Raw genomic sequence first — 27,176 nt, forward strand, 5'->3', positions numbered from 1 at the left:
TATAGGAGAGATCTTCACAAAGAATTCCAAGAGGCTGGTGTACAAAGGGCAATAGGAAAGGAAAGGATGAACTTCCATCTCAGCCTCTATCCTATATAAGACAAGCATGCATCATCCAGACTCTTTATGTAAACTGCAATCTTCAAAGAATGAATCTAAAGACTCTCTGCATTAAAAGGCCTATTAATATGTACTGTATAATAGTCTTTTTAATAAAAGTAGTAAATTGAGATTGTGTTCATGAGCTCAGTCTTCTTAAAGGCTTGTGCTCCAAATTCTTTTTTTAATAGTTGATTTTGCCTTTTTAAAAAGGCTAGGTATAGTATATATATTTCTGAAGCTCCAGTCTGACCAATGTCTACCTGCATGCTACAGTTTGAATGCAGAATTATATTCTCATACATCTTCTATAGATACAATTTGCAGAGTAATGCTAAGTAAAGTCCAAAAATTTTTATGCAAATAAGAAACAAATATTCTTAGAGATGTCTCTAATGTATCTGTAATTATAAAACTTTTTCTCTTCAAATTTTACTGCCATTGCCTTCTTTATGTAATACTGTCTAACTTCTCTTAAATCTGTTTCAAAACCAATCGCCTACTCATATAGAAAAGCTTTACTCCATAATCTGATACACTTTAAATTAACCTGAACTTCTTTTTAATGTTGGTCATTTAGTTTTCAAACAAATTTCATGAAATATATTCATATTTATTTTTTTTTAAAGCAAATTTCTCTCTTTTTATTGTTATGGCTATTGTTTTATTTATTTGTTGTTGTTGTCAAATAGCCATATTAATATATTTCACAAAGTGTTTCCGAGTTTATAAGGGGACTTAGGGCCATCCCTATCAGGCAAAGTATACATTCAGTTCAGTTGGCAGAGGTTATATTGCAGCCTCCTGAACTTTCCTTTTTAACAGAAAAGCAGAGCCCCACGCCCCTGAACTTGCCTGCCTTAGGTGCAATAGTGGATATTCTCCTAACCCGAGCAATGAAGTAACGTTTGTCAGTCCATACTGCTTGGTTTGGTGTATTGGTTAAGGCATCAGGCTAGAAACTGGGAGACCGTGAGTTCTAGTCCTGCCATAGGCACAAAGTCAGCTGGGTGACCTTGGGCCAGTCGCTCTCTCTCAGCCCTAGGAAGGAGGCAATGGCAAACCACTTCTGAAAATCCTTGTCAAGAAAACTGCAGGGACTTGTTCAATCGGACACAATTGAATGGATTTAAAAAACTGCTTCTATAGATAGAATCACACTGAAATCACCTTTGTCCTTTGCCTCACACAAAATGACTCTAACCGCCCCGAGAGGAAATAATGTTTGATGGGAAGATAAGTGTGTATGTTGAGAGATACCTATGTTAAGGTATCAACTTATGGATTCTTTTACTAGGGAAGAACTGTAGCTCTGTTGTAGAGTGTAAGTTTTGTATTAAGAAGTTTAATTCCTAGCTCCTCCAGTTAGGAGGAGCAGGTAACAAGTGATAGAAGGGGAAGCAGCCTCACAGAAACCCTGGAGGGTCATTGCTAGCCCCTGCGGACAGGACTGGGATACAGTTCACCAGCTCTCACAGTAAAATCCCAGTGGCTTTCTGCACAAATGCAATTCAATACTGGTTTAGGGGCGATAATGCAATTTAAAGTGGTGTCTTTATATACGTTTTCCACAATGCTTTTGCTTTTCTACAAAGAGCAGTAATTCAGAGTGTGAAATTTTGATTGCGGTTTCTCAAGTCATCTCTGAAATTACATGACCTGAACATAAAATACGTATACCAAGAATGACACAGGTGGTTTATGTATATGACAAGCTGTCACTGAGAAGAGATTTTTCTTTTTCCAACTCCTGTTGGTTATACAGGTAGTCCTCACTTAACAATGATAATTGGGACCAACAACTCCATCACTAAGTGATGAGGTCATAAAGTGCGACATCACGTGAACACGCCGACTTACAATAGCAGTTGTGGCAGTTCCAGCTGCTGTCATTAAGTAGGTCCCACATGGTCATTAGGCATGACATCATGTATTCACCATTTGCAACCTCCTGCCAGCTTCCCCATTGACTTTGCTTATCGGAAGCTGGCAGCGAAGGTCACAAATAGTAATTATGTGACGGTGGGATGCTGCCACCATCATAATTGTGAGCCGGTTGTCAGGCACCCGAATTGCGATCATGTGAATGTGGGGATGCCGGAACAGCCACAACTATGAAGACCAGTCATAAGTCTCCTCATTCGGTGCCATCATAACTTCAAACAGTTGCTGAAGAAGTGGTTGTTAATCAAGGACTACCTGTAGTAACATATTTCCAGCACAAGCTTTAACATCTGATAAATGATACCAGATTAAAAATAGTTGTTTCTAAGGTCTGAATTTATATTGACAAGTTTAAATATTTGCATTTCCAAATACCACTTTAATATCACTCCTGTGGCAAAGCAAAATCTTTAAGTTGCAGAAACCAAACTGTGTGCTTAACATGAAGTTTTAAAGGCCAACAAATGGCAGTGTAAGTTGTAGATGTTTAAGCTATGTTTCCACCTTTATTTGACAGAGAGTTTCCACCTTTATTTGATATTAGTATTGTGACAAAAAATACCTTATGATTTTTAATTACTGTTTTTTCATTGTTATAGTTTCCAATATTTTGACAGTATAAGGGTATAATGTTTAATTAGGGAAACTGACTGAAAAAATGCTGCTGAACATTAGCTCCAACATTAAAAACAGCATTTGAAATGAGCTTTGAAAGCTACCTAACTTTTTAATTGCATAATTAATAATAGTAATGATTCTGAGAGTCTTCAAACAGTCAATAATATATAATGTTTTATTGTGAATAATATTTTTGGAGTTCAATATAAGATGCTTGTTTATTTCTGCAGACCTCTTTATACTACAGTCCAACAGACAGACGGATGGACAGACCTTCTAGGTAAGAGAAATCAACTACAAGTAAGAAGAAAAAAGCTCTTTCAAATTGTGAAAAACCTCTTGCTTATCCTTAGAACAGCCTATGCTTGGATTTTTTTTTTCCTACAGAAAGATAATTCCTTGTCACTCTTTAGGTTCAAGCACTGTGTAGACTTGAGTGTTCCTGCAAGGGTTCTCACCTTTGTACAGCTCCAATAACTTCCTTGTGCCATTTTCTCTTCGAATTAAGCATAATTTGTCCCCATGTACTACAGGATAAGATTTCCCTGACCATCCTGTATCCTCTGTCATTTTCACAAGATCCTGTAAAGGGAGTGTGGTGATTGGGCGGTGGAACTTCCAGTCAAAGTATGGCAACATCATCCCAATTTATATTCCAGAGAGAGGAGGGAACTGAGGAGAGGGGGATCTGGGAACTGTAGTGGGAAGGACAGATCTGGGGAAGGATCAGAATCCTGTTCTGGAAAAACTTCCACCTGTCAGAGAGCTATTGTTATGGATATAATTAGAGCCAGGGAAGGTAAATATTAACAGACTGCAGATAGGTTGTAACCAGTTCAGTTAGTATTGCAACATATTTTAAATTATTCAGTAAAAGTTCATTTGTTTCTTTGTGTAAATGTTAACAAAGTGATTGTACCATCATATATATTCCCCACATTCCACGTAGTCATAGAAAAATAAAGCAGAAAAGCAAAAGAACTTCTCAACCAGCAAGGGCTTGTTGATAGCAGCAAGACCAATGGATCTCCCAGAGTTTATGGGATTTTGCTTTAATTTTTAATAACAAAAAGTTAAACAAGAAAAGGCATCCACAATAGAGACATTACACAAGAGTGGGCAAATGATTTATGGTCAGTGTAATACTCCATGCTTTAGAAATGGCAAACTTTAAATAAAAGGATATAAGGAAGCACTGCTGTTAATTGTAGTGGTAATGTATTCATATGTGTGCAACTAAATGTATTTAATCCACATATACATTGTGGTGCAGCCTTCCTCAACCTGGTATCTTGTGGATATGTTGGGATTACAACTCACAGTTCAGGGAATCTTGGTCTTTACTTTGGTACATGTATGGAGGGGCCAGATTGGGAGACAATGTTTTGAGGTATAAAGCAGAATAAAATAAAATATGACTGATAACATTCAAAAATCCCAATTTACATTCCTGGCAAACTAGCAATAAGGATTCAAATTTATAAAAGAGATACTATGAATCCATATTAGCTCTGATTTGCTCAAGCCAAGAATGTTATTTTCTCTGCAATGCAAAGAGAAAGAAAGATGACTAGGCAGTATACATAGCTACAGAAAAATTATTTATGTCACACTTGGACACATTATTTTTCTATAGACACATATGCATGTTGACCTAAAGCAGGCAAAAATTCATAACCATGGTTTAAGAAGGTGCCGTTCTTCCATCCTTCTCAAACATTGTGGTTTTCTTTTCACTGTCCGACAGAGTAAAGTGTAGCATGGAACTTCTTCTACATATAAAATGCCATTTATCTCTGCTTTTAATGACCATATCTTTTTATTGTATTGGTCTGAATGAAATGGCTTTCTATGGTTGCTTTGAAATAAAATATTTTGTATACTGATTTTAAGTGCTTTATATTTCCAATTTTTATTCTAAACAATGGCATAAGCATTTTTAAATAAGCAGACAGGATAGCTAAACTGTGGAATGCTTCATTTTCTATCTCAGTGTAGCTTCCTCTGAGGTTTCTGTTACCTTCTGTCATTTATTTATAAATAATATTGCAGCAGAACAAATACTGCATTTTTGTATTCTTGCCTGGACATTGTAGTTTTGAAAATTGTAGAACAGGTTTTCAAAAACTAGCATAGATAATAGATTTTCCCAAATGAATAAGACATCAGAACGCACTACTTGGCCACCTCATAAGGAAAGCAAATACTAGAACCTTTCCCTTCATCCTGAAGAATTTCACATACATGTTCTTTTCACTGAAAAAAAAAAGATTAAAACAAGGCAGAAGAAAAAAGACAGAATAAATTTTTAACACAGCACTGCTAGAGAGCATGAAGTATGTGTGGAATTTTTGACATAGCTAAATTTCTTATTTGATTTGGCTTTTAGTTTCGGTACTTCTTGTAGTTATGGTAGGAGTGGCTAATGAGTTTAACTATTTGCTGACTGCTAAGGAGACATTTTATAGATGTATTGCTACATTATTATTTTCTTCCCCAGTTCTGCAAGTACCGCAAGTGACTACAGAAAAAGAAGGAAGTCAGAGCCTGCAGTAACTCATCAGAAAGTCCACACTGATCAGAATGCAGATCGCTCCACTCTTGGTCGTACAAATACGCAGAACGCCTATTCAGCACATAGGATGCCTGTTACAACCTCTTCTCCATCTTCTCCATCAAAAGCGAAAGGTAAGCAATGAGCACAAGTGTAAATAAACAGGAATAATTATCCATGAATTCCAAAACAGTATGGATGGATTCCAGATGCTACTAGACAATCAAAATTCCCCAATCCAATTTGCAAAGGAGGAAGAGAAATCCAGTATTTATATTCATATTAATCTCTCATCTAGACATGTCAGGAAGTCATCATATGAAGATTTTTGTAGCCTTTTCTTTTTTTAAAAACTGATTAAAAGTCTGCATACCTCCTAATGATTAGTAAATGAAATATCCCTTTTTAATAACTGAATTGGAAATTGAATTACTGCCTTGGCAAATGTTTGTGGGGAATGAACTATTAATGCAGGCCAGTTCAGGTGATTCAGTAAAACCTTCCATCTGTGCCCTCAGTAAGGGTTTCCTTCTGCCATATACCATTTCTGCAGTACTTTCATGTTTTATATACGTGCTGATGTTTTCTGGTAAATTTAATACTTTCCTACAGCACCAGAAGTGTTTCCTATGGTTCCCCCCACCCCTGCAATGCCACCATAATGAGTCAAAATTTTACATTGAAAAAGGCAGCCATGTACCATTTACCCAATTGGAATATGACTTTTTTTCCCCCCAAATAATTACCCAGGGATGTCTGCAGGTATGGTTTTTTAAAAAGTCAAGATGACCGTAACAGTGCAATTGAAGCTCCACCTGGTTTTTTAGGTGGGTTACTTTGATTGCACCATCACGGCTGCCATCTTGACTTTTTGTACCACACTCTGTGGACATCCCAGTAATAAACTGTGAGTTGGGGAAGGGAGAGTAAAGATTATCTTAGGCAGATACCTACATACATATGCATAGGCATAGGCATAGGCATATATACAGTGTGTGTGTGTGTATGTATGTGTGTGTGTGTGTCATTTGCACACATTTATTGGAGCAATCTCCAATATAGATCTCAACTACAGTTGACAATCTTTGGTTGAAAAAGTGGGAAAGCTAGGCATTGCACATGATTTTTGTCTGTGTTTATGTTTGTTTGTTTTTGATCTGCTCTTCCTTTGGACTGTCTTCCTTTTGGGTTAAAATGGCAGATGGTTCTTATCTGAAAACACTATATATATGATATAGTGAATGGCTCAATATTCTGCACTGAAAATCAGGACCTTTGCATTTTACTGCCTGAACGCTTACCATTTGTTACAGGGTTTATTTGTGTAAGTGTTACTATTTATTCATACAAAAAGCAGTCTGAAATCTCTGGCATTTACGATACTTTCTTCTAATGATTATTCAATTGCACGCCAATTTAACTTTAACATGTTTCTATATTTAATATTTCAGGAGACAGAATTAGTAATTAGTATTAATACTGGGTTAATATTACTTTAGGCAAGATGGGATAATTGTCGTATATATTTGTAACCTTTTCTATATAGTATTCCAGAATCTTAGTGTTAATGGCTTGGGCAAATAACACAAGTTAGTATCTGTTGGACATTCTCTATTGTTCCATGCTGCTGGAACAGAAAATTTGTCTACATTCAAATGTTTAAAATAAGGATGCTTTCAAATGTGCAAATAAAGCCTTGGCCAATCTAATCCAAGCAATAGATTCTGGAATGTTATGGATCAGTGTCTTAGTTCTGCTTTTTCCCAAACTGATGACCTTCAGATCTGTTGAACTACAATCCCCATCATTCCTATTGTTATCAAAATTGTATTCCAGCATATCTGGAATGCTGGAATGCTGGAATGGTTGGGGAAAGCTGTTCGCATTTAACTGTTTTCTCTTCCCTACAAATCCATTGATTAAAGTTTTTGGTTTAAAAACTTCCCATTTGTTCACTATGTTAAATTACAGACATTACCAATCCAAGAGAATAACTAGAGAAAGAATAGAGAAAGGTAAAAACAAAATACCAGGGGTGGGGAGCAGAGGAGGGGAAGTGGACAACAAAGGAAAACTTAGTTTAAAATGGAACCAAAACTGCAAAGGGGGGCAAGGTTATTGTAGGCTACCTATTTTCTAAATTGTTCCAAGTTCTTCCAAAGGGGTACATCTATATCTGGGTTTCTATTGGGCTGTTTTTCTTTCTTTTTTTAATTTACATATAATTTTTATTGAAAGCTTTTACATAATTAAAAGATAAACAAGAAAAAATATATAAAAGGAAAGTAGAAAAAGAAAGAAGATAAAGGAAAAGGTGCTAGAAGCAGTACAGAAATAGAAAGAAAAAAAAGAAATTTAAAAAGTGGCTTCCAATCTTCTTTACAGCAGTTACAAACAAACTTTTACCATTTCTCCCCCTTTAGAAATACATTATATAGTTCCCTTCTTTCCATATTCAACCCTTTTTAATCAGCAAATCCAGAAATCACCACTTAATTTTTGTCCATTTTCAGCAATCTGTTGGGCTGTTTTTCAGTTTTGATTTTATCGCCTGGATCAGATTTTTGAAGAGGAGGTATAGTTAAAATGTGTTAGTTGCCTTACCTTAAAGGCTGACAAAGATGGTAATGCAGATCCAGAGTTTTACATTACAACAGAAATGAAATTGGACTAGAAAGATTGGATGAGAAAGGGTACCCTGTTTTCCATTTCAAAAATTTAAAGATATGCATAGAAGCCTTCTAGTAATAGATAACTTTCTATATTAACAGTGCAATCCAAAAGTTAGCTTGATGGTTATTGTGTGTTTTGGGAATACATACTATGTAATAATGGTTAAGTTATGTTAGGAAAATCAGAGTACTCCCCCCACCCTCGGTTTCTTTCTGGGATGTATTAATTGTTATTTTTCTATCTACTTTTGAATCTGTTAATTTCTGGCAATGTCTCTTTTTCACCATGCTGCTCTGTGGATTATAAAGGTGGGGATATTAGCAAAATGTATTCATCCCTTTCCGGTTATTCAGTCCCCAACCAGAACACCTCAAACAATTTAGATTATTGTAGAAATTATGGGCAGCGTTTAGCTGTTCCAAGTGACTCAAGAAGAGCCATCAGCTACAAGAATGGCTGGCAAATGGCCCGTCAGAATGCAGAAGTCTGGAGCAGCACTGAAGAAACTTCATCTCCCAAGCGTAAATCTCGCAGCTACGATGACCTACTAGCCGATGATCATTGTCACTTCTCCGACACACAGAATAAATCTGAAAGTATGGTGTCTCTATTATGTGCAGACAATTCCAAAGGTGATTCCTCCCTTACCTGGGCTTCCCCATATTCTTCTGAGAGTCGTGGTTCCAGTCAGTCAAGGGCACATCTTAGATCTGCCCATGATGCTCCTGGATTCCTAAAAATGTATAAAAGAATGCACCGCATCAATCGCAAAGACTTGCTTAATTCTGAGGTGATCTGCTCTGTAAAATCCAGAGTACTACAGTATGAAAAGGAACAGCATAAAAGCTTACTGCATGGGTGGAAAGAATCCTCCACTGAGGAGGTACCAAGGGACATGGTGCCCAATAGAATATCTGAATTTGAAAAGCTAATTCAGAAATCCAAATCAATGCCAAATTTAGGGGAAGAAGCATTATCAACTGTAAGCCTCCTGGAACCCCCTAAAAATGGCTTTTGTGCAATGAGACGGTTTTCTATTGAATCCTTGCTGGAGGAAGAAAATCAAAATAGGCACACTACTCAGGTGCAAGGGAATTACAAGTCTAAAACTCTTGTGCCAATTCACATTGAAGTAACTAGTGAGGAACCACAAAGATCTCAGATGGACTATTCAGACAGTGACCAAGATGGGGTGGTCTCTGACATGAGTGACTTCATACAGATAGAAGGCTCATCTTTCTGCAGCGAAAGTGATTTTGATCACTTTTCCTTCACATCCTCAGAAAGCTTTTATGGATCAGGCCACCACCACCATCATAAGCATCTTATCAGCTCCTGCAAAGGAAGATGCCCAGCATCATATACACGCTTCACCACCATGCTAAAGCACGAAAGGGCTAAGCAGGAAACTACCCCAGAAGATCCTAGACGACAAGATCCTGATGCTGGCCTCTCTAAAATAGCATTCCTGGTCAGCCCAGTGCCTTTCCGGAGGAAAAAAAACACAATCCCCAAAAAGCAGGTTGAAAAGACTAAATGCAAATCATCTGTCTTTGATGCCCTGGACTCTGCTCTTAAAGATATCTGTGACCAAATCAAAGCAGAAAAAAGAAGGGGAAGCTTGCCTGACAATAGTATATTGCACAGACTTATTTCTGAGTTGCTTCCAGACATTCCTGAAAGGAATTCCTCCCTTAAAGCTTTTAGAAAGAGCCCCATGCACCAGCCTTTCCATCCACTGCCTCATGATGGTGCTATTCACTGTCCATTGTACCAGAATGAATGCGGAAGTCTGCCTCCCAGTGCCTCTTATCAAGATGTGGATACTACCAACAACAGCAACCAGGAACGTGATAATGCACTATGTTTCCAAGGTGGATTGCTTCCTTTTCTCTATGCTTGTGTTTGAGTCATCCACCCTTACCCTTTTCATTTCTAGTTTGTTCCCATTACATTTATGTTGTGCACTTTATACAGCCTAGAAATTGTCTGTTGTACAGTAAGCCATAGGAATGAAAAAAATCAGGGGAGGACCACAACAGTGTACAAAGTTGTGTTTTTCAGACCAGCCAATGAAAGGGAAAAAATAGCCTTTTATTATTAGCATTTGAATAGTTCCTGAAGTAAGACAGCAGTGATTCATAATGGAAATTAATTTCATAGAGTGAAAAAACATCTCTACTCAAAGAATTGATCTAATTTTCATATCAATAATTTTTGGAAAAGAAGTACAAAGATTACCTAATAAAATATATGGTCACCTAAATATAAGAAGGTGTAAGATGAAATAATAATGGACGGAGCACTTGTTTTAAAATTATTTCCATCTAAGTTTACAAAATAGTTCAGCTACATAGAAACATATCATTATGGCTGTGTGAATTTAATGTTTGACCCACTAATCTAAATGTTCATATATGCAATGATGGTGGCAAAACTAAAATCACTGATTTTAAAATGGCTTCATTGACTATTGAGAGGGGCAAGTCCCACAGGATAAAACCAAGGTAAGGAGTTGCGATTTCATTGACTTAGCTAAAGTATATGTTTCAATAAAAATGATAATAACAAGCAAATGATTTCTATTAACAGTATAGAATAGAATCCTTAAACATTAAATTCAATTATGGTCTCCTCTGCGTATACAGCTCAACCATCCTTTGGCAGTTACTTCAGCAATAGCAGGCTATGGACTCATCTACTGCCCCTCACATCTTCCCCAGTGAGGCTGGGATTAGACGCATCTTCTTCTAGTTTAAAGCTAAATCAAATTTCTTGTAACGCTGAATTTGGGGGTAGATCTGGTTGTTTTAAACCAGGAGTGAACAATGTTCAGCAATTGTTATTCATATGAATATGAATTTCGATGAATATGAAAATGAATTCATATGAATTCATAGAGCCAGTTTGGTCTAGTGGTTAAGGTGCTGGGCTAGAAACCAGAAGATTGAAAGTTCTAGTCCCACCTTAAGCATGAAAGCTGGCCGGGTGACTTTGGGCCAGTCACTCTCCCTCAGCCCAACTCACCTCACAGGGTTGTTGTTGTGGGGAAAATAGGAGGAGGAAGGAGTAATAGGTATGTTCCCTGCCTTGAGTTATTTATAAAAATAATAAAGGCGGGATAGAAAATAAATAAAATAAAATAAAATAATTGTTGCTGAACCACAGTTCCCAGCAGAGCCCACTGGCACGCAATGCAGGGAATTATAGTTTAGCAACATCTGTGAAGTCACATATTGCCCCCTCATTTGAAATAAACCAGGATCAAGCTGTAATTTATACCCCCATCTTATTGGTAAATCAATACTGCTTTATAGTAGCCAGAGCTTACAGAGTTACCTGCTGCTTCATTAGCTTAAAAATGGATGTTCCAGTCTCCTTTGTTCAGGAAGAGGACAAAGAAAGGAGAGGAACTGGGTCCAAACCTCACTGTGCTTTTGCATCTACCATAAACCAACAGAATTATTGTGGAAAATGGGTCCAGAAGCTTATGGTCCTTCTTGCTCCATGTAGATGTAATAAATTGGTCATATTATTTAGATGTCAAGCTATACATGCAGTTTATGCCATTTCCTACATGCAGTCGTAATTTCAGACATGAGAGGTATAGCTAATACAAGTTGAACTTGAAACTTCATTGGCTGGTGAGATTATTTTGCACCAGAATTACGTCATAAGATTCTGACTGTTAAAGTCTACAGTCCTTGCCTGTCCCTAGTCACTGTTAGTTTAGAGCAGTGTTTCTCAATCTTAGCAACTTTAAGATGTGTAGAATTCAACTCCCAGAATTCCCCAGCCAGCTGGCTGGGGAATTCTGGGAGTTGAAGTCCACTCATCTTAACTTGCCAAGTTGAGAAACTCTGATTTAGAGTGTCATAAATGCGAAGTTATTTGAAAATAACAAATAGAATTATTTCTCATCTAGGATTTCTGTAAACACGAAGTATAACCCTTACAGGGCTTCTTGGAAAGTATTAATGACCTACATTATTTTTTCTTCATCTTAATGTGCTTAAACAGGTATTTTCACCTTGTCATATAATAATCTTAAGTACGTTTACTCATTAATAGATCCACTGAATTTTATAGGATTTTTTCTCTAATAAACTTTGGGATCACACTCAAAGGGTGTAATCCTATTTCATGGATATTTCTTTATAAACAATTGAGTTTTAAGAGGTAGAAATATGGAATTCTAGATACAGCCTAACCTGGAGACCAGATGATTTGTTTGATCTGTGATGGTTTAAAAAAAAAATAGCAGCAGCAATGCTTCAGATTGATGGCATGTATTCCCTCTTTTCAGGCTCCCTTCCAAAAGTTGTCCCAAAAGGGTCCCCCCCCCCCCCAAGTTTCCCATGCAGCAAATGGCATCTTTGGGAAAAATCACAGCCAGGAGAGCAGAAAAATAACATAGCACTGATAGCACTGTACTCCTATCTGGAGACCACCTTTTCATATCAACTGATTCTAAAACAAGCCCAGAAGACAGTAATGTGGCAAATGTATAACCTAGTCTGGCCTAACATAAAAAAGAGTCCTGCATTTCTTTTCTATTGGATCACCTTGAAAATTCATTATTCCATCATTGTGGCATGCTTTTGACACATTCCCTTGCATGTGGGTACATGTTTATTATCTTTATGAGTCAGTGCTATGCTTTCTTGCCTTTTGCATCTTCAGGATCTCATTCTTCTGTTCTTCTAGAAGCAAGAGTTGTAAGAATCAGAATGAGAAAAGATGCTATGTTGCTGGTCTTGATTTTTCTTTTCAGTGATTCAAGTCCAGTTTGAAATCGTATAAGTAGTTTATGAAATAATTTCCATAGCTTCCTTTCTAGGCTTCTGTTTGTCAGTTTTTGTTTAATTGTTGTTACATTATTTTAATCTCAGATTCACATTAACTTGAATTTAGAGGTAGTTTCCTTTGAAATAAGCTTCCACAGTTATTTTTCATGCATTTTCATCCAATGGCATTTTACTTTCAGTAGACCAGGAATCTCCTGGAAACTATTCTTCTGCTTTCACTGATGTGAGTCGATGTATTCCAAAGGAAAGAAGAGGAACTCCAGACAGAGAGGTAATCGCAGTAAAAAAATAATAACCCTTTAGAAGGCACTTAGAGGACTGATTCTTGGCAATGCTGTGTTTCATCACCCAGCATAATACGAACAATGCAATTGGAATAGAAACAGAAGCAGAGCATGGACCACAATTAGGGCATTTCTGCACAAGTGCTCTGCACTATTTCAGGACTGGTTCCAGACCTGATTGGCCTCAGGTCTTTTGGGCCACTGAATCAATGAATTTCTGAATTTGAAATTACAGCAAAGCTGGTATCTTCCTTTGATTCCCTGTGGCTCTGCAGCCCTTTTGGGCTTTTCATTTCCCAACTGTTGGCAGGAGTTCTTTAATCAATTGACCAAGCTGTGCTTTCTCCACTCTGTTCCCTAGAGGTTTAGCATCTTGGTCTTGGAGGTTTCTTCTTCTATATGCACTGATTAGAACTTGCCTTTCCCTTTTCCCTTCCTCCAATCCACCCATTATAGTAACATGCAACCATGTTCACAGTTCTTGGAATAGATGCCCTAAATTGCCAAACTGCTTGCATTTCACCTCACAGGGCTTTGAGGTGGAACAAAGGAATGGTCACAAGGTAGCCTGGAAGTCTTTGGTGGATTTCAGTCCCTTTGCTTTTTTACTGTTGATTAGACTGGCTTGTGATGCTCTGTGTATGTCTTCTGCAATTTGAGGTCAGGAAAAGTGTATATAATTGCAGATTGCTTTCAAATTCCTTTGTGAGGGATTGGAGAACAGAAAGAGTATGCAGTGGAATTGCAGATGAAAGAAGCAACAACTGAAATTGCAACATGTGTTTAACAAACAATAAATGTCAGTACTTTTTAGGGCCTCCCAAAAGATACACAATGCTCACACAGAAAAGAAAGCAAAACCCAATAAAAGTACTCAGCCTAAATAAATGTCTCCCTTCTAAGGTGCCAAAACCAGCTCCCTTTGCTGATGCTGCTCTTTGGGCCTTTACTGTCTAAAAGTAGGGACGGTTTGAGTCAATGAATCTCAGGCCTTCCCCCTGAGTTTCTGCGCCTTCTGCTGGGAAAGCAGAAATAGTGAATCCCTCCTTTTGCACAATAAAATCAGTATTTTAATAATATTTAAAATATAAAAGTAGGCCTGTATGCCTCCGTACAAAGATTCATTAATATTTTTCATGCAATATATTTACTTTCACTATAGCTATATTAAAAATTATTCCTATCAAGGGTATTCTAAGATAGTTTCATTATATAAGTGTCCAACATGTACCAGTAAACTGGGACCAAACCTTAATAAATAAATATTGCTGCTGGCTAGGCTGGTACTTCCTCTTCCCTGCTACCTTAAAAGCAGGTTATGTAGGATTACACAGAGGAACCATGAAGTAGGTCATCCTGCAACAATAATTTATATGAAAGAATGGGCAGCACACGAAGCATATGCAGCCCACCAGCCCATTTTTGGCTACGACCAGAGGGGCATAATTTTCCATTTGTACATGTGTTTTCAGCAACGACAAGGAACCAAAATTAGCAGCTAGTTTGCATTTATGACCGTCGCAGTGTCCCGTAGTCACATGATCGCTATTTTTGACCTTCCCAGCCAGCTTCTGGCAAGCAAAATCAATGGGGAACCATGTGATTCACTTAACAACCACATGTCAAGTAGTTGCTTAACAATTGCTGCCAAAAAGGTCATAAAATTGGGTCAGGTTCACTTAATGACCGCTTCACTTAGCAACCAAAATTCCAGGCCCAATTGTGGTCATTAAGCGAGGACTACTTGTATCTCACCAGCAGCCCTTGAAAGCCAAGTTAAATATATACACTTGTACTGGTCTATGACTGTAATAAAGATCATTTCATTTCATAAATACATATACAAAGACACAAAACCACCTCCATGTGTGTCCACGCCATCACAAAAATATTCCTCATTCCAACTGGAAACAGATATACCAAACCCACAGATTTCATGGAATGGAGTTTGACCCTGAGTGAAGTCTTCCAAAGCTGTTCCTAGTATTACTCAGTATTCATTTTAAGACTTCAGCCAAGAAGCTTCAATTAGCTTAGCTAAAATAGTGTGTGCTTTCGTTTTGCAATCTGTTGGATTACTCAGTGCTTGTCCATCCAAGTACTATCCAGGACTAACCACTTTAAGCTTCTGAGAACAGCCAAGGTCAGCTGTGTGCTGCTATCTGCTGGGGTGTGTTTGCATGCCATGTTTGTTAATGCATCTTGTTCAACGTTACATATTATTTTAAATACATGTTATTTAGATGAATTTCTTTGCCTCTGTTTCAGAGACTGCCAGCTAGAGCAGTATATGATTTTAAGGCTCAAACCTCTAAGTAAGTATTAGTCCCTTGTTTTTACCCAGAAGAATCGTAACGAATGTTAAAGCAATTTTCATAGGCAGAAAAAAATATGTACAATAGTATTATAATCTATACAAACAAGTCTCTGTTTCTGATGTAGGTCAACTAATGTTTTACTATTTAAGCATTCTGCAATATGCACATGTTCAATAATTTAAGTAAGAGGTAGTCTCCGCAGTATTTAACTAATATATGACTCATTCCCATAAAGTGTTTGGCAAGATTTAATGCATAATATCATAGAGGATACATAAAACATTGGTTTTTAAAACTGAAGTTGTTTTCTTTTATCTTATTTATAGAGGGAACAATTTTACAGTGCTACCTAAAATGTGCCCTCAAATCAAATCAAATCTTTATTATGAATAGACCAGCATAAAAATGTGTCCTTCCCATCCCACTCTGTGGTTTGATAGCGCTTTCATCTGGTGTCTGCATCCCATCCTATCCACAGAGTGCTCCAGGAGGTCGCATTTTGTGGCTGGGTTGAGTTTTCCTTCTAGGAAGCCAGGTCTTCTGCTTCTTATGCCAACTGTTCTGTTTCTCTGATGGACATTGTGACAGTGGTAGTAGTGGTAAAAAAGAATTAGGGGGACAGATGGCAAAGAAAGAACCAAAAGGAAAGAGCCTTTGATCCTAGATAGAAATAATACCTACATTTGTCTGTTCATTCTTAACCATAGTCAAGCATTATCTAGATTAACATGGTTGGGGAGTGATCAAAGATAGAATGTAAAACCATGTTTAGGAAAAGCAAAGATAACTAGGTATTATTTCTGCAAAGTTCCAAAGCAGTTCTTTATTTCATTTACTACAATTCTGCCATTTGCAAGCTATAAAGCAGTAAACGTCTTGTTTACAAGAAGACAAAGCTAGTTTCCTTGGTAAAATTAACCAAGGTTTATTCTACATTTGAGATGTTAATTAACATAAAATCAATAAAGTATTCAAGAAGAAAATATTAGGCTTCGGTGTTTGTTGTTGACCTTATCACCAATATAGTTTCCAACTGCTAGGTATTCCTGGTTCTCCTTGTTATTTAAAATGATAAACGGTTAGCATTCAGTTCAGTTCAAGATATAGTTGCAATGTTCAAACCTGTATCACTGTTTATGAATGTTTGTTACAGAGAGCTGCCCTTTAAGAAAGGAGATACTATCTATATCCTCAGGAAAGTGGATCAAAACTGGTACGAGGGCGAACACTACGGAAGAGTTGGGATTTTTCCTATTTCTTATGTTGAGGTTTGTCTCTATACCTGCAACGGTTGCTCATATGGGTTTTACACATAGATGCACAAATTGAATAGGCTGATTAAAATAACCACCATTCTCTCTTCAGAAACTTATTCCCCCAGAGAAAGCACAGCCAGCAAGACCACCACCCCCAGCACATGTTGCCGAGATTGGAGAAGCTACTGCAAAATATAATTTCAATGCAGACACAAATGTGGAACTTTCGTTGAGAAAGGTATTTGCTCAGATTGGTTGTTAAAGCAAGTTTGGCAAAGATTCTCTGTTAAGGGGCTTATTCACTCAAGTGTACATTACCCTGGGCCATATCCTGGCTGTAGGCAAGGCTACTACCTCTTTCTGCTGCCCGTTTTCTTCTTTCTGCTAATCTTTTCTTTCCTATATTTGTACCAACCCTCTTTCCCTCTCTCTCCTCTTCCTCCTCCTGTCCCTCCCTTCAGGGCAATGCAAATAAGAGAATGCTGGGCAATACAAATAGTCCTTGTTTAACTACCACAATTGGGACCGGCAACTCGGTTGTTAAATAAAGCAGTTGCTAAGTGAAACTCTGATTGTGTTCTGATCTTACTTCAGCTTTCCTTTGCTTTACAGACCTGCAAAGGTTGTTAATATGAGGATTGGTCGCAAAGTTACTTTTTCATCACCATCATAACTTTGCATAATTGCTGTCTGAGCCAGTCGCTAAACAAGGACTACCTATATACTATTTGGACAGTCTGGGGCTGAATCAGAGTTTATTTTCAATGCAAATACCAGATGCTAGGCTGTAATCTGTCTCAGAACTGTATTAGGGGCAAAGGATTAAAGCTTATTTCTTTCCATATAAGGTACACGTAACATCAAAATTTGGTGCATCTTACAATCCACTTTGAGAAGGCCATTTTCTGGTCCAGTGTTTTAGTGGGGGATTCTTACATACAAGTACTCCTTGCTTAACGACCATTTGTTTAGCAACTGTTCAAAGTTATGGCACTGAAACAGTGACTTACAACTGGTCCTCACATTTACAACTGTCGCAGTGTCCCTGCGGTCACGTGATTGTGATTACGGCGCTTGGCAACCATTGTGCATTTACAACAGTTGCAGCATCCTGCGGTCATGTGATCACCATCTGAGATCTTCCTAGTCAGCTTCCAATGAACAAAGTCAGTGGGGAAGCTGGCAGGAGGTTGCAAGTTGTGATCACGTGATGTCTCACTTAATGACCGTGGGTGATTCACTTAACAACTGCAAATGGGACTGCCAGGACTGCCATCGCTAAGCAGGGTGATCACATGATGTTTTGTTTAATGACCACTTCACTTAGCGATGGAGTTGCCGGTCTTTTTAAAATGAGATTAAGAAATCTCTTCATACTTTCCTTTTAAAAACATGCCCCATACTGAACACTGCCAGCAGAGTGAGTTTTTTACAAAGACATTTCTCCCCCTAGTGCTGACAGAGAAATCTCTTTATTTTTAATATGCTCTGTACCTTCCCTAGAGGCTCTTTGAAAGAGGCTTCTCCCTCTGTAACCCTTCTTGAACTGCCATGTTACCATGTAAAAGTCTCCCCATTCAGAGTTCTGTACTAAGGGATGTTTCAAAGGTCAATAGAGAGATTCCTTGGCCTTGCTACAAAGGAAGAAAACTCTTGGTGAACTTCCTTGACCAGCACAAACATTTTGAAAAGTAAATGCAACCTTTGGACCCTCCCTTTCCCACATATTTTTCCTAGGTAAGGCTAGCATTAGACAAACATCCCTTGTAGTTTGCTGTGTTTGTCTTACTTGTTTCACTGGAAGAAGAATTTTCATTCTTAGCTGGCACATCAGGGTCACAACGTGTAGCAAGGGCCACACACTTCCTCTTTCCATTGAGAAACTCATTTAAGCAACTGCTGATTTTATGAACGGTGCCTCAAGTTACTTTAAGGCCTGAACCTGGATGGGAAGAGTTTTGACCTTGGGACTTCTTGACTCTTCTTATCTATTCACTTTCATTAATATTCCATTGCAATTAAGGAATTCATATTCCATTACCATAAATATACAGTATATTGTACACATTCATGACAGGAGAATTTTTCAGCTGTAATTGAGTGTTGCCTTTCAGGGAGACAAAGTCATTCTTCTTAGACGGGTTGATCAAAACTGGTATGAAGGCAAACTACCAGGAACAAATAAGCAAGGAATCTTCCCAGTATCCTATGTAGAAGTCAAAAAGAGTGTGGCCAGAGGAGAAGATGGTTATCCTGTTCCACCGATACCCCAGAGTTACTCAAGTGACAGAATCCACCATTTAAGTTCAACTAAGGTAAGAAATGCTTTGTTCTCTTTACCGTCTTTAGAATTTAATTGTGAGAAAACTGGTTATAAATAAATATTAGTACCTATTTATTTCAATTATCAAATATAGATATTAAGAATAATTATACCATTTTTATTTCTTAGTGAAGATTGCAGTGTTTTTCCTCTATTAGGTTACCTTGATGTTTACTTTTTTTATGGTGTTCTTGTATTTTTGCATTTTTATATTAAAAATGTTGAGTTTGTACAGTTTAAGCCCCATGAAAAATATATGGAAGCCCAGTTTATTTGATACTGTTTTATGCAGACTAGTTTAACTTGATCCAATGTCTTGCTGCATTATTTACATAATGCAAATGGCACACTTACTTTTTTTAGCTTTATGCACCTGAGCCAATTTCTTATCAGAAAAAAAATACACACACACAAACTTACATACACACACACACACACAGTATACTTAAGGAGTTTGGCAGATGAATATTGCCTCAAATTAATGGTGGAAGCCATTTCTCTTAAACCAGTTCTTTAAAGGATCATTAACTGTTGTAATTTGGATATGACAATTTTCAATATGTATTATTTATTGCAGTTTATTTACCAGATGTGTGTTCCTCCAAATCTAGACTCTCAATAATTTGTAACAATGTACTAAACACAATAACATTTGACAAGTAAATAAGAGTAACACAATACAGTACGCCACAGGAACAAACCTATAATATAATGCCCAGTAATAAATTAGAGAGTTGTGCACAAGTTGGGGCTTTGCACTGATCACACTTATGCACCAACTGCACCCATTCTTGGACTGGAAAGATCTACTCATGGGTCACTCATGCCCTAGTCACTTCCCATTTGGACTACTGCAATGCACTTTACAAGGAACTGCCCTTGATGACCACCCAGAAACTTCAACTGGTGCAGAATGCAGAGCCTCATGCAGTTCTGGGTACCCTGCAGTTCGTCTGTGCTACGTTGCTGATATATGAGCTGCACTGGCTTTTCAGTTTATTTCCAAGAGCAATTTGAGGTGCTGATTATTACCTTAAAAGCCTTGCATGGCATGAAGTCAGGTTATTTGAGGGACGAACTCTTCCTGAGGAGAGCTACTCATCCCACTAGACTGGATAGGATGGGCTTGCTCTAGGTCCCTCTACTAAATATTGTAATCTGGTGGGACCTAGGAAGTGAGCTGTTTCCATCACGGCACCTACCTATAGAACGGCCTCCCCCCTGAGATACAGAGGGCCCCTGCCCTCCTGGCCTTCCTGAGGCCCTGAAAATTTGGCTTTTCTCTCAGGAGTTGGGCCAGGATGGGAAGTGAGACCAGCACTTAAAAAAAAAAACATGGAGGGGTTGGTTGGTTGGTTGGTTGGTGAGGATACTATTATGACACTGATGATGTGTTAAAAGTTTTAATTTTGTGTTTTTATTACTTGTGCATTTGTTCATTAGCTACTTAGGACTGTTGTCTATACAGGCAGCCACATATATGTTTTTTACAAATTAATAAATAATATCTGAATAAAGATAGCTAATAGTCATTCCCTAAAGGCCCTCTGGAAGACTTTGGTCTTTAAGAGTTGCTAGAAGGCTGTAGCAGAGAAGGCCAATTAACCTCCAGAGGGAGGCTGTTCCATAAGGTAGGCACCATGTTGGAGAGGAAATCCTTCCTGGCCTCAGCCTCCCCAACTTACAGAAGTGAAGTGCTACAAGGAGCTTTTCCCAAGACGAGGCAGCCCTTGAGTACATAGTGCCAAGCCATATAGAGATTTATAAATCAAAACTAGTTCTTTGAATTCCACCCAGAACCAGTGTAGTAGCCTGAAGATCACTATATCATGTGGACTACTGCCAGTCACACACCGCATTTTAGATCAACTGCAGCTTTTGAACAGTTTTAAAAGGCATCCCTATGTAGACCACCTTGCACTCTATTTGCGTGGTGACTAGGGCAAGAACCGTAAGGCCTTCCCACAACTGGCTCACCAGCTAGAGCTGTGATGAACAGCCAGTAATGCCATCTTGTTAGGGTTCAGCTTTAACCATTTTGTCCCATCCACATCCCATCTGTCTCCAGACACCAGAACAAGACTTCAACAGCACCTCCAGCTGGACCTGGGATGGCAATATAAAGCTGAGTATCGCCTGCCTGTTCATGGTATCACATCCCAAACTGCTAAATGACCTTTCCCAGCAGCTTCATATATGAGGGAGAGGGAAGGACTGACCCCTATGGCGCCCAAAAAGGGGGAAGCATATGGGCCAACCTCTCCTCCTCCACTACCATTGACAGGAAATGCCCACTGACGTAGGAATGCAAACACTGCAGAAAAGAGCCTCTGATCCCCAAATCTTGTAGTCCAGGATACCATGCTTGATGGTAACAAAAGCTGCTGGGACATCAAGTAAGACCTGTGGATCGCTTTCCCTCCATCAAGGTCCTGAGAAAGGTCATCCAACTAAAAATTGTTGTCTCCATCCCATGCCCATGTCTGAACTCTAATTGAAAAAGTTCCAGATAATCCACTTTCTCTAGATCAGTGTTTCTCAACCTTGGCAGCTTGAAGGTGTATGGACTTCAGCTTCCAGAAGTGCATTGCTGGCTGGGGAATTTTGGGAGTTGAAGTCCACACATCTTCAAGCTGCCAAGGTTGAGAAACACTGACCTAGATTCCCAGGAAGAGAAGGCTCGAGTCTGGACAATAGTTGTCAGACACTTCTGGATCCAGGGAGGATCTCTTAAGGAGAGGGGTTGATAATCTTCAAAACCAGGTCATCATACACTCACCCACTGCTACGTTGGAGCCAGGAAGGGCATAGACCAAGCCCACAAGTGGCTGAGGTCATACCAAAGAGCACCCTCTCCACTTCCTCAAAGTCCAGAGGCCAAAAGAAGTCCCAGATAAGAGAGCTATGCAGTGCTCCAGTCACTATAGCAGACTATTCATCAGAGTCAAAATCATGGTGTATCTGAGCAACTTTGTTGGGAAAATGCTGTGCAAAATGGCTGCAGGGCCCAGGCAGGAGATCTTCTTGTTTATTTTTCTCTAAAAGGGAATTTACCAGCTTAAATAAGGCCACCAGCCAACAACCTGCCAACAAGTAGGATTCCAATATAAATTACCACATAAACATGTTTAGCCTGTAAGGTTTCATGTACATAGACACTTGTATCTTTTATCATTGTTCAACATAGATAAAAAAGGAATAGTTTTCAGTGAAAAAGAAAGGAAATAATAATGGATGTGAATTATAATTGCTTTAGGGTCCTCCAAAGAAGAAACCATTAAGATAATACTGGATCTTCACCAGATGCTTTCATGCTTGGCTTGTAAAAGGAGGGGAGACTTGAGAGATTCCTGATCCAGCTGTGCCATTTTCCAGCACTAGGTCTCACTCCATAAAATTTCTCAGTAAAAAGGTGTAACTTAAACCTAGCATTGGGTGATTTCTTTGTATAAGTGTAACAGTTACTAGCAAAAGTTACTTTTGTTCTTTCACAAACACATAATTACACAGATGATGCAAACATCACATATACTTTTGCTCAGGGATTTTTCTAGCATACAAGACCAACAGCAGCCCATCAAATTTCAGTCTGTACTTTACCAGGGAAGTTAGTGTGTATCTGCATGCTGATACCCCATAATGAATTTAGTACTGTTTGGTTTCAAATCTTCATGGAAATATAATGAAGGTCTTCAGTTTTTCCTGTCTCTGACCTCCACTTCTTGCTAAACAAGCATTATACATAATACCAGAGATGAACACAAGATACAAAACAGATAATAACTTTATAATAAAATACTTAAATGTAGTAGTATTGTATTTATAACTATTACATAATTTATCTAATAATCTTTTTATATCTGCAAGGGGATGTAGGGTGAATTTGTTTTTGCATCACTGCAATTGGTTTTTAAAGAATACCTTCTTTTTAAAATACCTCTGAATAAAAAAAAGAGGATATATTTTCTATTTTTCAAATTTTGCTCAGCATCTTGTGCCTGTCTGCATGAAATGGAACCTTAGCTGTCATTGTCCATATTAAGTCTATATGGCTTAAAAACTGGTGCTAATTAAAACCATGTTAGACTATTTTTAAAGTTTACAAAAGGATTTCTTCTTCTGTTTGTGTTTCTCAGTGACAGCTGAGATCCATTCTATATGATGCAATTCCATTTTAAGGACTAAGAATGATAATCTTGGGTTTTCTGTGCAATTAGTTCAAAGTATCCATGTTCTCCCTGTGTACCTAAATTCTACACATATTAAGAATGCTAATATCAGCCTTTCTAAGAAAAATCTCAAACTTTTTTGTTTTCAAATGAAGATTTAACTTGGAAAATTAATAACAAAAACTACATTTTCAGTATTTACTGAAGCAATGGATATCTACTGATGCAATATACGTATGAACCTCAGCTCGTCCATGCTTACAAAAGGACCTTTATTTTGGCAAAAGAAAACTTCAATCAATATTTCAGCTTAAATGTATTATTCAGTCAATAATGATATTTTTAAAAAGAGTTTTGAGTTTAAAATAATTTTCTATTATATGCACTAACTAGCATTTGGATCCTGTATACCTTTAAAAGAAATGTGATGATGTGTGAAATGCTATTAATTTTAAATTTAAAAAAATAGATTGTGTAGCTGCAGGGAACATAGATCACAATGTGCCATTTTATAGAATCTGTTATTGCAAGTTCCTTGTGTCAGTTAATGAAAAACTTAAACACTTGCACCACTTGGGATTAACTTTGAAACTATCCTGGGATTAACTTTAAATCTATCCCAATCTGAACTGCATTTTTCCTTGTTACACAGCACCACTCTCCTCTCAAAATAATAAGGCTGTGTATAGGAAAGTTCTGGTAATCACATCTGGGCCATTAGTCACTGGCTTAGATAGTTTCACTTCAGGAACTTGGTGATTCAAATCTGTCTTGATGTCTGACATTTAGTCTTGGGCAAGAACCTGATAGAGTTTCACTTTTCAGATATGCTTTCTGCTGATTGATGTGCTAATGAATTCAGAAATTTATGCTCCATGAAGTAATATCCTATAAACAGGAGTTAACATAGAACTCTTCATGAGCCCAGTCTTTTTCTTCACTTTGTTTTAATTCCTGTGCTTTCCCTTGTTTCTCAAGTGGGATTCCAAAGCACCACCCCCTCCTCCCAGATACAGATCCTCTTCTTATCCAGATTCTAATAAAAGAAATCTTCAGGCCATCACTGATGAATGGTTGTCACTGACTCTTGGCTTTTCATCTTCAAGCACACCTTCCTCTCCTCCTCCTCCTCCTCCTCCTCCTCTTCCTAAAAGCTTGCTTTCTGATTTAGAGGAAGTTGGCTCTCTGCCTTTAACAGGTTTAGAGAGGTCAATAGGCCTCTCAGATTACATCACTCCTCAAATAAAGCATGGCCATATTGTTCCAGTTACCTTGCCAGAGGCCTCCCATTCCTCCCCCGTCTCTTCACCTCAGCCATTTTCTTCATCTACATGTATATCACCTCCTCCAGTAACCCGTTTTCATGACCAGGCACATAAGCTTGAGTGGAACCATTTCAAAGGGATGAAAGAAATCCCCACCGTCAAGGAAAAGAAAAGCTCCTCAAACCCTGTCCAAGAAGTGCAAAAAATTGCAGGCCATGCCTTTGCCCTCTCCAAAGAAGACCTGCTATCCAAAACCCTGAAGGAGGTTGGGAAACAGGAGGAACTCTGTGAGGAGCTGCTATCAATAATCCAAGGGGAACAGTCAAAAAGTAAAGATGTAGGTTTCTACCGACATGCCCCTGATGTGACTGAAGAATTGGCAAGACTCCATATAGAGGAAGAGCCAGACCTTGGCCCTTTAGAGTCACCAGTAGCAAATAAGAGGGAGCCTATGATAACTTTTGAAGGCAGCGGTTCAGCCGATACTAAAAAAGAGGTATTTAAACACTGTGCAATACATTTCTGCACTGACATCATTAGTCCTTTTTTTTTCAGCATATGTGTTTTCGCATGTGGCTTTCTACTATACATGGCAATTTTCAAGAACAATTTAAGCACACTAACACACACAATTCCTTCTTTAGTTCCTTCCTTCTGGAGATGGGCTGAAGACTACCCTAATTGCTTCTTAACTGATTTTGAAAACAGCTACTGTACCTACCGTTAACTCTGGCTTGTACCAGGAATGCAGAACCCCTGGCTCTTTCCAAGGATGACAAACAGTCCCTAGATGGATCTTTACATCAAATTAGAAGATGCATTTAATGTCTTATTTTGTGGCATATTTTAATTACATTTTAAACAAATTGCCAAGGGCCCTATTTGAATAGGAAACATGGCATGGAGAAAGAGGGAAAAGCCTTTTTATAGCTGTGGTATGGAGGATGGGGAGATAAAATCGTATTTTCCCCATGAAAATCCTTCACTTTCACTTAGCAGTTGCTGTTTGCCTGGTGTTTATAGCACTATCCTTCTAGAGATAGATAGCAGCTTCTGATTACTACTGATTCCTCCCTATCCTTGTACATTATCCTGATTCAGATCCACCCCCCTTGCTATATTCCCACATACATGAACATGCAATTGTGCATTCAGTGTCGTCTTCCCAAATGTAATGTCTTTAAGGTGTGTTGGATGAGGGTGATGAGTACCTAGTCCCACACATCTAGCAGATGCCAGGTTGAAGAAGGCTAACCAAGAGCTTTCAAGACATTATTGAGCAATACAGGAGTTCATTATGTAGTTCATTTAACTTAAGCAGGTCAACACAAGTTTGTGTCTTCTCCAGAATTCTGACTGAAGTTGCTGCTGCTCTGTATTGTCTGCCTGGAGAGTCTCAAAGTCCCTGGCACTCAACCATATGTAATGCTGAATTCAGCAAAATGTGAGCCATAAATGGCACTTATTTATTTCACTGTGATATGTGGTAGCCAGTTTACATAATCACTGAGTACAAAGATCTGTCTGCTTAATAGCAAAGAAGAAACATGTAGCACAAAGATCCAATTACTTGTTACATAAACTATGTAACATGCTGGCTCCTTTTATTATTTTTATTATTCTAAAATAAGCCCTAATTCAGTGCAGGACTCCCATTTGCAGTGCAGAGAAGTGTGATCCTTCCCTGCTCAGTTACTTCCCTAAATGCCTCCATAAGCTTGCTGAGTAACGCATCCTTCATATTGCTTATTCCAGCCCTATTAAGGATAATTAAGGAAAATGCCCAGTCAGCTCCCTGGTTCCCAATCCATTTTAATAATCCTGGTGTTTCTAGGCAAATTTAATCAGGATATAGCAAAATGTTTGCCCACAATCTCAGTAAAATCGTAAGGAGAATATTTTAAATGATTAGAAATAGGAAATGTCCACAGTTTAGTTAGGATTACCATAATCCAGATTTCCCTGGACACATCTTTTATCCCAGCTGTGCTCCATCCAGCTGGGAAGAAAATTGGTCCTTAAATGTTTGAGGTGGAACAGTCATAAATGGTGCTGCTGAGCAGTAGCAAGCAGCACCTAGAACAGTCGGAGGAAAAGGGGGTGATGCTTCCCAACTTTAGTCTCTGGGAAAGTGTGTCACCCAGCTTGCCTCCTGATTGGTGCATGAAGGAGGGGGAGTGGCTAGCAAGCATATAAATGTCATGCTGTGGGCAGCAAATCTAAGGTTATGGGTAGGTGGAGTGTTGTTTTTCTTCTTAAATAGTTTTGATTTCATATAGCAAACACAGACTTGTGATTTTATACCACTAATGCTGGTGTAACTGGCAATGTTTAAATGAATGCACTTTTTTTTTTTGCAATCTAGTACAGGAAAGGGAGAAAAAAGCTTTCTACTGAGGCCCTCAGTACCCCTGTTCAGTCTGGGAAATTAGACATTCTGCAGATCTTTTTAAGAGCCTATATGACTGAATATGCTCCAGACCCTTGCTTGGAAAACAGAAACAGGAATAACATAGCTGTCCTTGATTCAAGCTATTGGTCTTCCAAACTGTTATTTCATAAGCCATGATCATGCTTTCGTAAGCATGATCTGGTTGTATTGCAATGTAAGGTCTGGGTTTTCTTTTTTAACCCCAATGCAGGTTGTATTTAAGTATGAATTAGTTTCAGAAAGTAACTCGCAGCACTGTACTCTCAATAAAAGGGGGTGGAACCTGCTGTTCAAGAAAATTTAGCTTGGCGATCGTAGCTTTGTTCTAATAATAATCCTGTCTTTAGCTACATGTACTAAGTAAATCTTCTGAATCTAGCCGGTGGGCCAGGTGAGGCCACCTTTCCTTTCACTGATGGGGGTGCCGTATTCTT

The 27,176-nt window shown here is 38.3% G+C and overlaps 1 protein-coding gene across 5 annotated transcripts in view; it reads left to right on the forward strand.

The window, feature by feature from the left end:
* The window catches only part of SORBS2 (sorbin and SH3 domain containing 2), a 178,954-nt gene that overhangs the window by 138,537 nt on the left and 13,241 nt on the right, over nucleotides 1-27,176 (forward strand). For 4 of the 5 annotated variants that reach the window (XM_063310540.1, XM_063310544.1, XM_063310543.1 and 1 more), the window contains 7 exons: nucleotides 2,892-2,941; nucleotides 5,162-5,349; nucleotides 12,879-12,967; nucleotides 15,249-15,295; nucleotides 16,452-16,566; nucleotides 16,664-16,792; nucleotides 18,669-18,869. In XM_063310540.1, coding sequence (XP_063166610.1) covers nucleotides 2,892-2,941; nucleotides 5,162-5,349; nucleotides 12,879-12,967; nucleotides 15,249-15,295; nucleotides 16,452-16,566; nucleotides 16,664-16,792; nucleotides 18,669-18,869 — 819 coding nt within the window. Of the gene's footprint in view, nucleotides 1-2,891; nucleotides 2,942-5,161; nucleotides 5,350-8,196; nucleotides 9,754-12,875; nucleotides 12,968-15,248; nucleotides 15,296-16,451; nucleotides 16,567-16,663; nucleotides 16,793-18,668; nucleotides 18,870-27,176 lie in introns of all 5 variants that reach the window. The other variant, XM_063310542.1, reaches the window with a different exon arrangement.

The sequence above is a fragment of the Candoia aspera genome, chromosome 8, assembly GCF_035149785.1.
Source record: "Candoia aspera isolate rCanAsp1 chromosome 8, rCanAsp1.hap2, whole genome shotgun sequence".
Lineage (NCBI taxonomy): Eukaryota > Metazoa > Chordata > Lepidosauria > Squamata > Boidae > Candoia > Candoia aspera.